This window comes from Wyeomyia smithii, chromosome 2, assembly GCF_029784165.1.
Source record: "Wyeomyia smithii strain HCP4-BCI-WySm-NY-G18 chromosome 2, ASM2978416v1, whole genome shotgun sequence".
Lineage (NCBI taxonomy): Eukaryota > Metazoa > Arthropoda > Insecta > Diptera > Culicidae > Wyeomyia > Wyeomyia smithii.
This window is the reverse complement of record NC_073695.1, coordinates 265,660,360-265,674,840: the sequence shown is the minus strand read 5'-3', so window position 1 is coordinate 265,674,840 and position 14,481 is coordinate 265,660,360. Positions and strand designations below refer to the sequence as shown.

General features: G+C 38.3%; 1 protein-coding gene across 3 annotated transcripts in view; it reads right to left on the bottom strand.

Moving 5' to 3' along the window:
* LOC129725460 (calbindin-32) overlaps positions 1-14,481 on the bottom strand; it is a 231,853-nt gene that overhangs the window by 70,020 nt on the left and 147,352 nt on the right. For all 3 annotated transcript variants that reach the window (XM_055681334.1, XM_055681336.1, XM_055681335.1), the window contains exons 4-6: positions 4,716-4,801; positions 3,091-3,180; positions 1,415-1,501 (exon numbers count right to left, since the gene is read on the bottom strand). In XM_055681334.1, the coding sequence (XP_055537309.1) occupies positions 1,415-1,501; positions 3,091-3,180; positions 4,716-4,801 (263 nt within the window). The remainder of the gene's footprint in view (positions 1-1,414; positions 1,502-3,090; positions 3,181-4,715; positions 4,802-14,481) is intronic.

The following is a 14,481-nucleotide window of genomic DNA, read 5'->3' as shown; positions in this document are numbered from 1 at the left end:
ACCTTGTATTGTCATTTGACATGCGACAACTTCGATGCCTGGAATCGAGGGGAGGTTAATACGATAGAAAGAATAGCACTTTTTAATCCCTAAAAGTACTCCTCCATATGGGGTGTCTCGATCAAGGCGAATAATATTAAAATCATGGAAGTTGAGATCAATATTTGAAGTAAGCCAAGTTTCACAAAGGGAAAATGCATCGCATTTGTTTTTATTTATCAAAACTTTAAACGAATCAATTTTTGGTAAAATACTTCTACAATTCCACTGTAAGACAGAGATAGAATCCTTCATATACGCAGTTGAATTAGGCATCGAAGGATACAATCGCTGCAAGGAGAGGCCATTGGGTAGCCAGATTTTAGAGCATTTGAATGTCTTCGTAATTAATGTGAAATCGCGGCCACGACCCAAGTTACGCTGACTGAGTTTTATTAATTTATTTTTTTCTGGTCGCATTGATTTACGGGTTTAAATTTTTTTTATCAATTTACAATTTTCAACATTTTTTTGTCAATAAACAAAGAAAAAATGAAGCAACTATCCGCTTAGTAGTAAACCCACTAGCAAAAAAAACATGAGACGAAGAAAACATTTCTTAATTTATCGTTTACTGAATAAGACAGCATATATTTTCGACAAATAAATTAAGCAAATAATTTGATATTACACGGCAAGCAAATATTGATCGTCGTTTCAAGCAAATATTTGCTTCGTACAATGCACACTATGAAGTTGCTCTACACTTCTACGACGTAAGTTTCGTGTTTTGATACGATATTTAGTTTTATTGCAATATTGTATGGAAAATTTTCTGAGGAGCTCGGGAATCCCGGGATCCCGGGAATCAATTTTCATATTCCCGCGATCCGGGAATCCCGGGAAAAGCCAATTCCCGGGAAATCGTTCCCGGGATTGCAAACCCTAGTCAAAATAGAGACTCTGAACTAATCCGTCATGACCGAATAGTATATATAGCCGACTATTCCGTGATGAAAAAATGCTTTATACGATCAACTACGACTTAGAAACTATTGCAGTGGTGTATTAGCGTCCGTGTGGCGGCACCTTTAGGGTCATTCGCCACTGGGACAGTTTTCGAGTCCATAAGCGTTCTCACTTCATCAAACTTTCAAATTTTTCCGACACCTCAGCCTACTTTATCAGACTAAAGATAAAAGCTCCCAGTCAAGGTCATTCACACCACCCCTCACCGACGCACGGTCCGTCAGTACGTCAAAAACGTACGTGAAGCATAAGAGCCATGAAGTAAGAAAAAAAAAAAACATCTAAAAGTACTTGCAATTTGCTCCCCTCACAATCAAGTTTCATTCCACGCGAACACTTCCTTCTACGGGACTCCACATCCCGCGGCTCAGTTCTCTCTTCGCTTTCGCCTGCATGTGCGACTTACCTTCATAAACTCGACGCTCGACTCCAGTGGGTTATCGAATCGAAATAGTAGCAAAAAGTTTTCCTCCATCGGCAAAAGCTGGGCGAGCTGAAAGTAGAAAAAATGCAGTCACAGTGTTACACGATGTTGCGAAAAAAGATGCGAGCCGCCCGAGCGGTATGAGATCACAAAGCTTTTTCATTTGTTTGAAATGTTCTTCGCTTAAGATTTATCTTTTTTTGTGTTTACTTCACAACAAACGATACCTAGAAAAATTATCGACCGTGAACTAAAGCTAAGTAATTGAAAAAAAAGAGCTTTCCTCCTATCCTGATTTCATTGCCAAAATGTTTCGCTTGCTAAATCCACTTTAACACCCTAAACGAGGCTTCTCGCCGAAGGGCGGCTTTTATCCCGTAATAAGTTCTGACGCTTATTAAAGCGCCTCTTTTTCGCTCGCTTTTTCGTTCGCATTTGAATGTTGATGCGGCAAAGAATTGCGCGGGGCATAGAATCTGCAGATATTCAATGGGAATGATAGCGGCAGATAGTGAGAATCGAGCTTCTCTGGAAGGGACGAGAACTCATCAGGAACGTGACTCGACTGCAGCTATTTTCAAACATTGCAAAGTCAAGAAAGACACCGCGACGTCGTCGCGAGGATCATTTGATGAGTCGTGAACGGGCCCCGAATCGCTGGGAAGAAACAGGAGATCGTTTCCATAATTTTTATGCCAAACAAACGAGTGCAAATATTTTAAGAGGCAGGATCAAATAAAGGCTGGTTGTCGTCTGTGCAGTCGAATCACGACATTTGCTCAGGTTTTGTTCTTTTTCTTTTTAATAAAAGGTGCCTCGCTTGTGCTCGGCTGACGGTTGAGTTCCGAGGACTTTTCCCGAGCTCACAGAAAGTTTCATTCCTAATTTCCCATGCCTATGCTGCCTAAAGTTAAATTAAATGCAATGGATGGGGAACAATTGGTTCGGGACGTCTTTGGTATACTGATTCCAACAAGAAAATTTTACGAAAGGAAGTCGAGCAATTAAAATCATGATAATAAAATGAATTATAAGTTTGTTATTTGTTGCCGTTTACTGCCCGAGTCTTGAATTTAAATTGGGGTGCAAATGTTCGTTCAATACAAATGCTTTTATATATTGTAAAATCGTTTAAAGGCTCTAAATGCACTTACTTTCCAGAGAGCAGAAAAATATACAGTTCCAAAAAGAAAATGAAAACAACGCCATTAAAGTTTGACGCTTTTATGACAGTTGTTTGCCAGCGGACGAAAATTTGTGTTCAGAACAATGTTTTCGAATAAGTGCGAGGTTTCGCTCTGTGGGTGGGCGTTGTGAGGGACAGACGCAACATCCAATTCGTTTTTCAAGGTTAGTGGATTCGGAAATTTATGAAGCAACTTTCGTTGGTTCAATTTTCAGGTTGGGGTTTGTATTATAAAATAAGTTTTGTAAACAACCACCCAATGCTGCAGAGAATGCGGAAAGTAGGAAAACGAAACAAAATGCGCTATCGGAAACCGGTGCCAACTGCTGAGTCTGCCAATTTTCCAGGGCACACCCTAACCAGGAACCGTGGCAGGTTATCATCATAAACGTAATATTGTTTTTTACGGTTGACCGAAATGGAAAACCGTCACATATTGGCGTCAATATAGCGGCGTTCGAATGTTGCTTACCTCTCGGATGTCGATTTTTCCATCCTGGTTATCGTCGTAAGCCTCCATGAAGCATGCCTTTAGCTCCACCAGCATCTCGTCTGTCAGTGACTGGTCACAGGTGAAGAATGAAAGAGAATGAATCATTCATTAGTTTGTTATTGCCAGTGCAGGGAAGAAGCTAACCTATACTAAAGAATACGTCAAGCGCTAAAATATTGTATCCGAGTTTATTTTAAAACTAGTGATTATTAGGCAAAAAAGCTTAAACCAACTTCTGTCGCAAGAAGTTTTTGCGAAGTCAAATTAGACGAAATAATAACGGTTAATAATGGGTTGCGAATAATAACCAAGCACTACCATCTCTCCAGTGAACGCTCTGGCTATACAAGTGTTACACGTAAGAAGTGGATTAGCTGCTAGGAGCGGTTAGTAACACAAACATTTTGCGTTGCTTTGGACGTTTGTTTGTAACAATGGTGCCTACGTAACACAAATTCTATTTCATTCCAGTGAAAATCTTTTTGTTTGAAATCGTTAATTAGTTTTGTTCGACTCATATATTTTTATTACTTTCTTCCTAACGAAAAATAGATTATTTAATATTCTACTGCTTTACTTGGTCGCAAAAATTTTACTGATTTTGATCAACTTATCTTTCAATATTTTTTACCATTTCATTTCTTATCTATAGCCTGATTTTTTACTGACAAGTTGCTCCTCATGTTTTTTTCCGGTTTTTGTTAATTTTTAAAAAATTATCAAGACAAGAGAATAGACGAATGAAAATGTTACGGAAACAGTTCTTCAATTTTTAGAAGTTTTGTCAGATATGCACATATTATGAACAGTACTACGTTCACAGAATGTTTTTCATTTCATTTTTTTTTGTACGATTCCAAGTTATTTGTTATTTTTCTCGTTAGTGCTAAGCTAGCTAAAACCGTCATACAAAGCTTCCAGCTAGGTCCGGTCTAGGGACGGTTCATTCCGTGCACTCGTATCTATGCGAACACCAGGCTGGCGCAAAAACCGATCGCTGCTACACTAGACTACATACTAACCGCTTTCTGAAGATCGTCGTTTCACACAAACATGAATTGAGTAACAGAACGAAATAACACAAAACGCAAAAGGCGTCAACCAAATCCGTCAATGGAATGGGAAAACAGCAAAAAACGGGATCATAGATGAAGAAAAAAAACGGGACCAAAAAGGAAACGATTAATAATAGGGAAAAATTTCCTGCCCGTGGGGCGATGAAATAAAAGGGAAAAATATAAATAGCGCGCGGAATGGATTCCGTCGAAACATATTGACATTACTGTTTTTTTTTTCTTTTTCTCCAGCTTGCCGGAGGCGAGCAAACAGAAGCCAAGCAAGAAGATGCGGAATTCTATAGAACGTTTTTGGCCGAGAACCGTCATCATGGCTACGGAATCCTTTCGCCGCTAAATAGATACCCTCTCTTCACCCACCGCCGGTTGTCAGTCGTGAGAGTACATAACATTTTCTAAATTCGTTCGAATTGATAGCTATTTTTATACTGTTCCAGCTAGATTTTATCACCGACAATTTGTTCTTACTCTCATGACCAGACTAGGGCTCGAATAAAAAAAATGGTGGAGAAGTCAGCGTTTTCTCACCTCTGGTCCAAGATCGGTTGCATTCGCACTGGAGACGAATTCTTTGAGGAAGCCATCCAGCTCTGTGCCTTCGATGTATCCATTTCCTGAAGTAGAGAAGAAAAACGAAACGAAAACCAATGAGTAAATATGACTCAAGTTTCATTGTCCTTTCCGGGGCGGTCAAAAGAATATATTTTCGTATTATGACCAGCTTCCGTAGAAATCTGGTACAACGTAACATAACCTTCAATTTGTCGAACCATTCTCTAGCTGGGGTGAGCGTTTCAGCAACAATAAACTTTAATCCCACGATTACGTCCAACAAAGCGTTGGTTTCCTTTCTCTTCGCGAGTAGCCGCATGTGGGAATGGAAAATTTCGCTCCGCTATTGCTGCTCCAATTCCTAACCAGCATCATTTTCTCCCATTACCCATTATCCATCATCGTTCAGCGCTGTCGGTAGTTGGCAAGGTTTCCTGGCTACAGTTACATTCCCCAACCGTAAACTCTTTCGAACTGATTCATAAAACTGCAGAGGACTTTTCTTCTGTTTTTTTTTTTCTATTCCATTCGTTAGGGTATCTTTTATTATAGCTACAGAATGGAAGATGCTGTGAACGGGAGGCGAGTTAAGTTACACCTCCACGCCTACACAGCGACAGAAAACCAAACCGGAAAACCAAGGGAGAACAATCCGGTCTAAATTTCAGTCAGGTTGCTTCCCTTGGTTTCGAAAACCGCCCGCAGCCTGATAACGACCTTGTCGCCTCCAACACCGCAAAGGCTTGGTTACCATCCAAGAATACGAACTCAAAGGACTTCGGTTGAGCGTTTGAGGTTAAATTTTTTGAAAATTTAAACATGTTACTGAAACACATTTCAAATGCATATGAGAATATGTACTTATGCTGAGAACAAAAAGTCAAAGCTTTGGCCTTCGTTTGCACCTGATGGAAGATGAATGTTTTTTCTTTGCTCTAAAACTATACTTCGAAAGCGTTGTTTGGTGGAAATTTTTATTATGAATGTATCCCTCCAGACACTGTTTATTCAATTCTAGCTTTCTAGAGAAAATACAGTTTTCGAACAGTTATTTGTCTTTTCATAAAGATTGCCGTAATATTGATAGACGGTGCTGAAAAAATAATTTAATTTTTAGTGATGAATTCTGTTTGTTTGGCGCCAATTATTAATCCAAATAGCGAACTGTCTGAGCATGACGCGAATGAAATATTCGCAACAAAAATATTTTTGGGACAACGATCACATAATAATAAACAAAAGTGTAGAAAAAAAAAACAAAAATGTGCGAACAGCAAAAACGTCCGGAAAGTGCCGCACAAAAGATGTAGAACTACTAGGCGCAGTGGGGTCCATACAAGAAAAAAAGCACGTTGAGTGCGTAACACTTTAGGATTTACCAAACCAAAGCTATTAAACTGGGTGCTAGGGAGCTCACCCAAAATCTGTTTGTTAAGGGGAGATAGAGGTCTCTATTTGATGAAAAAAATCCTCCTACGCATATTGCCAAAATTTAACTACTGCAGAGTTATTCACAACGTTTTCGGCAGTGGTTTTCTTTGGCAGGTTTTCTGCCCCAATCAGCGCTGCAAACCTTCACTGGGATTTCCAGTTGAAATTGAAGAAGAATTGAGAATTGAGAATAAAAGGGACTTTCAGCTTCAATCAGTTAACAGTGATGGCATCATTTCTGTGATTTCGCACACGCTGTGTCCCTTTAGTGATGTTTGTGCGGTTGAGACTGTAGATGCTTATATAGTTCATCGACTCCATGCAATGAACTGGCTCAAATAAAATAATTTCGATTATAAATCAAACATTTCATTTTTTTCAATGACCGGATTTTCATAGAAATTGACACCGCTGACGCTGAAGGTCGTTTCAACTTGAGACAGTAAAAACGCGGTTATTGTCATTTTCGCATGCAGTGTCGAAAATTTGCAGCACATTTGCGGATCGCAATCTTAGGCCGTGGTTATACTGAAGCGACGCGGGGCATACTGCGTCAAAACAGTTCGGTGAGGAATAATATCAACAACGCGTGTCAAAAGAGATTCCGAACGGTTTCGACACAGTTCGCACCGCGTCGCTCCAGTATAACGATGCCTTATGCATAAACCGGCCGAAGACGTTCAACACCCTATTTATTATTTACGCAAAATATTTTGAACCGACAATCAAACAAATTTTCGTAAGAGTTACAAATATTTATAAATCCAGCTTTTCCAGTTTTTCGCTATGAAGCCTACCAGTTTTTGTTTGAAAGGTGTGCATCGCTGCTTACAGGAGACCTCACAGAATTTACCCCAGTACAGGTCGGACTCGATTATCCGGAACATCAAAAAAATTTTCATTCCGGATAAGCGAGTTTCCTGGATAATCGAATCACGCAAAAAATACAGAAATTTTGCGATCAACGAACATCAAATGAATATTTCTTTTCTTTATTTACTTGTATGATGCAGTGGCGTAACCAGAAGTTGGGTATTGGCTATTTTCGCTTAATTCGAACATGTCCCAAACATGCCGGAAGTGACTTTAATGGTAACAAATATACCAGAAGGGATGGTAAAGACCAAATTTCAGAATAAAAACCGAAAACGGACACCAAAAAAATAAAATTCCGGATAATCGAGTCTAAAATTCCGGATAATCGAATTCCGGATATTCGAGTTTCCGGATAATCGAGTCCGACCTGTATAGACCATTTTACGAGACGTTTCTAAACTCAATTCATGAATGAAATTTTGACAGAAAGCTAGGAACCGCTGACATAACGCACGTAAAAGCAGCATCAATATCAGCAGGATCCATGACACCTGCCAGTTCGTAAAATGGTCTGTAGCTGGGAGGGAGAAACGAATACTACACTCAAAACAGAGAACACGCACATGCGTCGTTTTCTGATAGCGTGTAACTATTTGCTGTAACGCATGCATGCCTCAAACGAAGTTTTAAGTAACCTCAGGAATACTGAATGTGCAAATTTTACAGATAAATTTTTTGAGTATGTGTTTTTTTTCAATTTGCCGTTGTATAAAAGTTTTTTCAGAGTTTTGAGTTCGATCGTGCTAAAGTGTGTTTGAAGTTGTAACCAAAGCCTTAAATCCAGAGAAGCGCAATTTTAAATAATCGAAGTACGCTAGCATGATTTTTGCCTAAAGTTTATGAAATTTATAATTTTACCTAAAAACAAACCAAAATATTTTGTAAAACGACAATGAATTCAAAAACTGTTCGCGATGAATTTTTGACGTTGACTAACGTCTATATCGAAGTTAGGCACCTGAATTTGAAAATCTAGCAGGGAAAAGGAGTCAGGTTTTGAACGCTTATTTTTCAGTCATTTACAATCAGGTTTTCGAGGTTTTGGCATAAATCGATCAGAAATTCTTTTACGGTTAAATTTATGTAACAAAAACAAACTATTGTACGAGATACACTATTGAAAAATTGGTAATTAATATCGACCCCTCTATTCCCAAGCACAGTCGACACTAACGGATACAATCGATCTGACTTTGTTGTTGTCACTTTCTGTTTCCGATGTATATTTGCGTTCCTTGTCAATCCATTTTCTACTTAGCCCTTCCTTCTTTCTAACTAACTGACGAAGCCTTGGTATAAAAGGTACCGTTAGAACATTTCACCCCGTCAGTTTCATTACTAAACCGTACTGGTTACATATGGACGCTAGGTGTTAGCAGCTGAAAGGAAGAAAAACAAAATAGTACCGGTCATCTCGTGCCGGTTTTATTCGTAATGCTGGTGGCTGTTAGCCATATACCTACTGCAAAATACTAAAATGACTGGAATTCTGGACGGACTAACCAGTAAACGAGAATAATCGGCAACTGGCACCTTTTGGTGCCTCGAAGTTTTGTAAAAGAAGCGTTGCAATTCTCTCTACTGTTTGTTTAAATGGAATATAAGAATACGGTAGTCAACGTCATGCGGTCGTGTCTTGAATACCACCCTCCCACTATTTTTCGAGTAACGCGATACCTTTCAGTTATAACAATACTCATCACAAAAAAATGCTTTTTTTTTCTTGGTTCAAATTGACAGTCAATGACAGCTCGTTCTGGTTCATTTTGACACTCACACAGCTTCGTATCTGTTTCTCCTTCCCAGGTCTATAGCGCAGAAAGACATAGTTCCTGCCTCAAACATCTCTCTCTCTCGGTCTCTGAGTGTCTCTTCGTTGAGAGCGTATTTGATCACAGCCAGTGATGCCACATAATCTGATTCATCTATAGTTATACAGATTTTTTTAGACATTTTCATGCAGATATTACATCGGCCGACTATATTTTATGCCCTAGAAGCCAATCTTCCAGTTTAAACTAAATTCTTATAGGTTTTTTTTAAAGTGATCCAGTACCACGGTTAGATCCCAAAATTTTCCTGTTTTTATATATGTTTGTCAGTTGAAAATTTATTAGAATGAAAAGCTTATGAGCTGATTGATCTTCAAAAATTCTTTCAGTTGAATAAAAAATAAATCCATGTATTTTAATAAAGCTATCAATCAAATTGATGGAAAACATTGTAGACAAAAGCAAACGATCACAAAAAGTTTACGTTCAAAAAATTTCTGTAAATAAAAAGGGCGTAACTAAATATATATGACGAGATTGTGAGAGCCATTTAAAGCACATAAACACATAAGGTTTTACTTATTTTTAGGATCCAGTTTTATTTTCGGCATTCCCCCAGATTATTTGAAAGTTTGAGTGGCAACCAGGCCTGCAAATTTTCGACACTCCAAACGAATCTGACAAAAGCCGCATTTTCACTGTCTCAAGTTGAAACGACCTCCAGTGTCAGCGCGTGTCAATTTTCAATGAAAGTCCGGTCATTGAAAGAATTTTTTTTTATTCTCGCTTTTTTTCCGTCGGTCTATTTCCGCCACTGTTGTGGCCAATTACCGACGCCCAGGGAGGCGACTCCACACCCAGGTCCCTAACTCACGACCCGTTTATTAACGGACCGGCGCCAACGGCTTTACTTCCTCATGCGATGGAAGGCGTGATTCCAGAGATTTTTCACCTCAGAAAATCTCCCGGTGTCGGCTAGGATTGAAACTAGACCAGTTGGGTTGGTTGTGAGTGGATCACGCCACCTCACAACCATCGACACCTATGTTGGCGGTGGGATTCGAACCCAGGCGTCGAGCGTGGTTGGCGGAGACGTTACCAACCACACTAGGCCCCCGCTGGCATTGAAAGAAATGAGACGTCTGATTTAATATCGGAATTTTTTGATCTGAGCCAATTCATTGCATGAAGTCGATGTACTATATAAGCATCTACATTCTCAACCGTATTTTTTTCCTTGGTGCTAAATTCTGATTTGGAATTGGACCTTCTGTTTTTTATACACAGACTTCGAAGCCGACTGTTTAGTGTACAGGACAATTGCGAGGCTAGCGCTTGTTAGGCCAGCATCGTACCTTGAGACCATCTGGGAGATAACCTCAATCGCATAAACATCGCTAAAGAAACACAGCGTGTACGAAATCACAGAAGTGCTGCTAGCCCAACAATCACTGTGAGCTGATTGGAGCTGAAAGTCTCTTTCATTCTCAGCTCGTTCGTTGAAAATTGAAATTAAAAGATTTCAATTTCAACTGAAAATCCTCTCATAACAGTGATAGTTTGCAGCGCTGGTGGCAACCCTGATTATTCCTGCGCTGTTGTGAAAATTTTGTACTTTTCATAGAAAGTTTCGAACGCTTGCATTGCACTTAAGTGTAAGAGACATCTCCGGCGCGAGACGAATAAAGTGTGCTGTGACATGCAAACTGCTCTTACTCGTCTCTTTATAAGCATCCCAAAGGCGTGTGCTTTTTTAACAAATCCAAACGACGTGAAAAGAAAGCAGCATTCCCGTCCTCTGGTCTTGGATCTGCAGGCAATGACACAGCGGTAGCGGCTATATAAGATCGTCTAACCGGCAAATTTGGACGTGACGGTGGAGATAGAGTACGAAACCTGTCTCACCCTGGATGGCAACGACTGGCAGGGCAGTTCATATTTTACTACTCCCACGAAGAAAGTGAGCACCGAGGTGAAGTTCATTTCACACACCAAGTTCCCCAAGAAGTGGCTGCTGTGACGCTTCTTCTTTCACTACAGCTTCTTCTTTCACTCCAGAGTCGCTGTGAATGGGGAAATTTTTAGGTTGAAATACCTGCTGGAAATTGCGTCTCTCATCAAGACATACTATACGCAGTGTTTTAGCCGGATCACGGCCCATTATTTGAAGCGCTCGTTGGAGGAGATGGAGCGGCTGAATATCGATGTGGTACTCAAGTTGCATCCCATGGAGGATTTCTGGGCAAACCTGAAGGGTAAGATCTATAGCAACAATTTTGTCGCGAAAACTGAGAAAGAATTGATAAACAAAACGAAGAAAGAACTCAAAAACATGTCTACACGCATGTTTACGTCCGCCATGGCGAGTGTTCCGGTTAACTGCCGGAAGGCCGCTCGTAAGGGGGTAGAATTTTTTTGTAAGTAAAAAATTTGTTATTTCTAGAAAAACATTCCAAAAGGTCCTATCTGCTTTGATCGATTTTTTGATCGATCACTTTCATTCAATCACCACAACTTATTAAACACCTTTAATGACACGTTATTTGCACAGGATGATCGCGGAGGGATCACTCTAGCCTTCTTAACGTAAACCACGCTTGGGCGAAATACTAAATAGAAGTTCTTGTGTTTTTTCACCATTTGTAGCACCGCGAAATAATTGTTGTATAGAAGCCAAAAATTCTGGTTTTCTTAAAAAATATATAACTCAGTCAAATATTCACCGATTTTCACAAAACCACTTTTGATTGATTCGTCAGTGAATATAATTTCAAAAGTTTAGTGTATTTTTAGTATCTTTCTCACAAAAACAGGTGGCAAATTTCAAATTAAATTGAAAAATTTCGTGAAAAAAACTAAAAAATTATATTTAAACTCAAATAACTCAACATGTTTTAGTGTTATCAGTATAAACCAGTAGATTTTTTGAAAGCTCTGTTTATCTTCTTTCCAAAACTGCCTGAATATTGAAAATCGGTTGAGAAATGACTGAGTTAAAAAAAATTGTATGCACTGAGGTTCAAAAAACCGTATTTCGACCATAACTTCAGATTTTGGGGGTGTTTGGAAAATTTCTAGTATGAGTGAATGTTACACTCAACAAGACCTACAACCTACGCTAGATCACTTCAGAAGTTCTAAATCGCTGTAGCACAGTGTAATTTGGGTACTGTCTAGATTAATGAAAATATTAACTGATCGGTTCACTTTCATGAATCCGGTCATTTAAAATATCATTGAGACATTAACAATTAAAAAGATATTAAGTTGGTTCAAAACATTTTGCATTTTTGACGTAGGACTACGTCTAACCGCACTATATCGAGATACATTCCGCGAAAACTAAAACCAAGATGTAACGCCGGAATGAAAGATTTCAAACTGTTATACTGATGTAACCACATGATGGATCACAATAATCAATATGTCGTTGGATTGATAAAATGATGGACAATTTTGTGGTTCTTCAATTTTCATTATCACTTCATTGTTAAACAGTGAAAATTGAATAAAAGTTTCAAGGTCAAATTTTCACCAACAATGTACCAATCATATGCGAGCACGCCTAGCACAGACTTCATGAATAGACACCAACTGCATGCTGTGATATCCTGTATAGCAGTGGCAAAAAAAATTTTGACAGAATCTCCCCGTCTCAATAGGTCAACTAATGTTAGTTTCCATGAGCCTAGACTATTTTGATGTCTTGAGAGTGAAGCTTTCTCGGAAAGTTCATAACCACCTCCACTATTAGACAGTATGACGTTCTGCTGTTAATAAATATGTTAATGTTAATAAAACTGATGTCTTGAAGGAAAACATGCTGGCACAGGCAAAAGTACTGCACCGAGCATAGTATGAATAGAGCGCTGGTCATTCGTCGTTTATCAGTGCAGAAAAACTCGATATTCATTTGTGTGCAGCCAAGCCAAGTGAAAACTACATTGCCGCTGTTGACGCACGGTGGGGCGTGGAACACAATCGAATTGCCGTTTGAATTGTCTTCTTCTTCTTCTTGTTTCGTATAGCAGCAAATATCAGAATTCAATTTGATTTTTCGGGTACCGCAGAATACGCTGCGCCGCCGGGGACAACAAAATGCGTTGTTTATTTTTGAACTCTACATTCTGCTTTTTTTTCAGATTTATTTAAATAACTGAATATGGTATTTGAAAGACAATAGAAAACCAAAATGCTCCGTACATATCTTTGAATAGTTAGTTAAACGAGCTGTACTGATGATTATATTTTACTAGCTAAATGAATTTAGTCCAATATGACAATATTAGTTGCATCCTGCGGTAGCGGTATAGAGGAAAACCAAATTCATTTCATCTTGATATTAGAGTTCCGACATTAGTATTTGTGTTTTTCAATTAAAATTTTTCTTTTGAATTTGCATTTACAAGAAAATATTACTTTCCATAACCTTACTCGTAATTGAACAACGCTATGCAAACATTGATTGCCGTGGCTAATGTTGTGCATCACTTTTGCCCAGTTTATTTTCGAAAATAACAGACATATAACCTTCAAATATGATATCTTCGTTGTTCTTTGGTATCTTGAAACTAATCAAATTTTTCTGATTGATTCTGTATACTGATAAAATGTTTAAATTGACCTGAATTGAATGTTAACATGTTCATAAAATTCTATGTCAATTTCAAATTTTCTGTGAATATACATTTTCTACTAAAACTGTCATTCATTATCTATATTTTTTCCACGAGCTTGTAACTGCAGGAAAAAAATTGATGGGACATCTTTGCCGCTTTGTGATCGGTGAGTGAGCCAACTTTAACAAGACAAATAGATATAGAAGGAAGAAGTTTAATTTCTACTAAATCGTACTCAATTAAATATTTTATAGAAGGTTGCCTTTTCGCGTATTAAAGAAAATTCGCTGTATTAGAATGAAAGGTATTCATCAATAGTCTGGAAACCAAATTAAGGGGGAAATTTGGGTCTAGAGCTCTATAGCAATATTTTAGAGAAAAACTTTCTTCAACAAAGTTGTTACATATGATAAAGCGCTTATTGAAAAAGTATCAAAAATTGGGGTGACCAAAATTTTCAATGCTATTAAGTATCTAACATTTTTATTTTTGTAGATAGAAAACCTTGTTCTACAATTTTATAGCTCCAAAAATTTTAAGTAACTTTGTAAAAAAAAAGATTTTCTCTAAAACATTGCTATATAGGTCTAGACCCAAATTTTCCCCTAAATTTGGTTCCTGGACCATTGTGAATGTTGAAGAGAATATTTTTTCTTCTAAGGTAGAGTGGTACAAAGAAATAATCAAAATACAGACCCCGTTCGATTTTGGCAACACGTCAGAATATTTTCTGTGCCAAAAATGAACGGTTCTTTTTTCATGACTTTTTTGACTTTTTAAGTGGTCAAAGACGACCTTAACAGTAGAAATGGCCACCAATGAACTAGTTTTAGTTCCAAGTCGTTTAAGGTGTCGCTTGATGAATTCGGGCTGACGACCTAGATACTTGATATTACCACCCGAACCAAAAAACCTTCCTTTTGGAAGATGTTGAGTTTAAATTGGTTAAAATAAATCAAGCAAACTACAAAAGTAAAACGAGCTCAAATCAAACATAGCTTTAAAATAAAAATATAAAATTATTGTAGTCCTACGTCAACTATG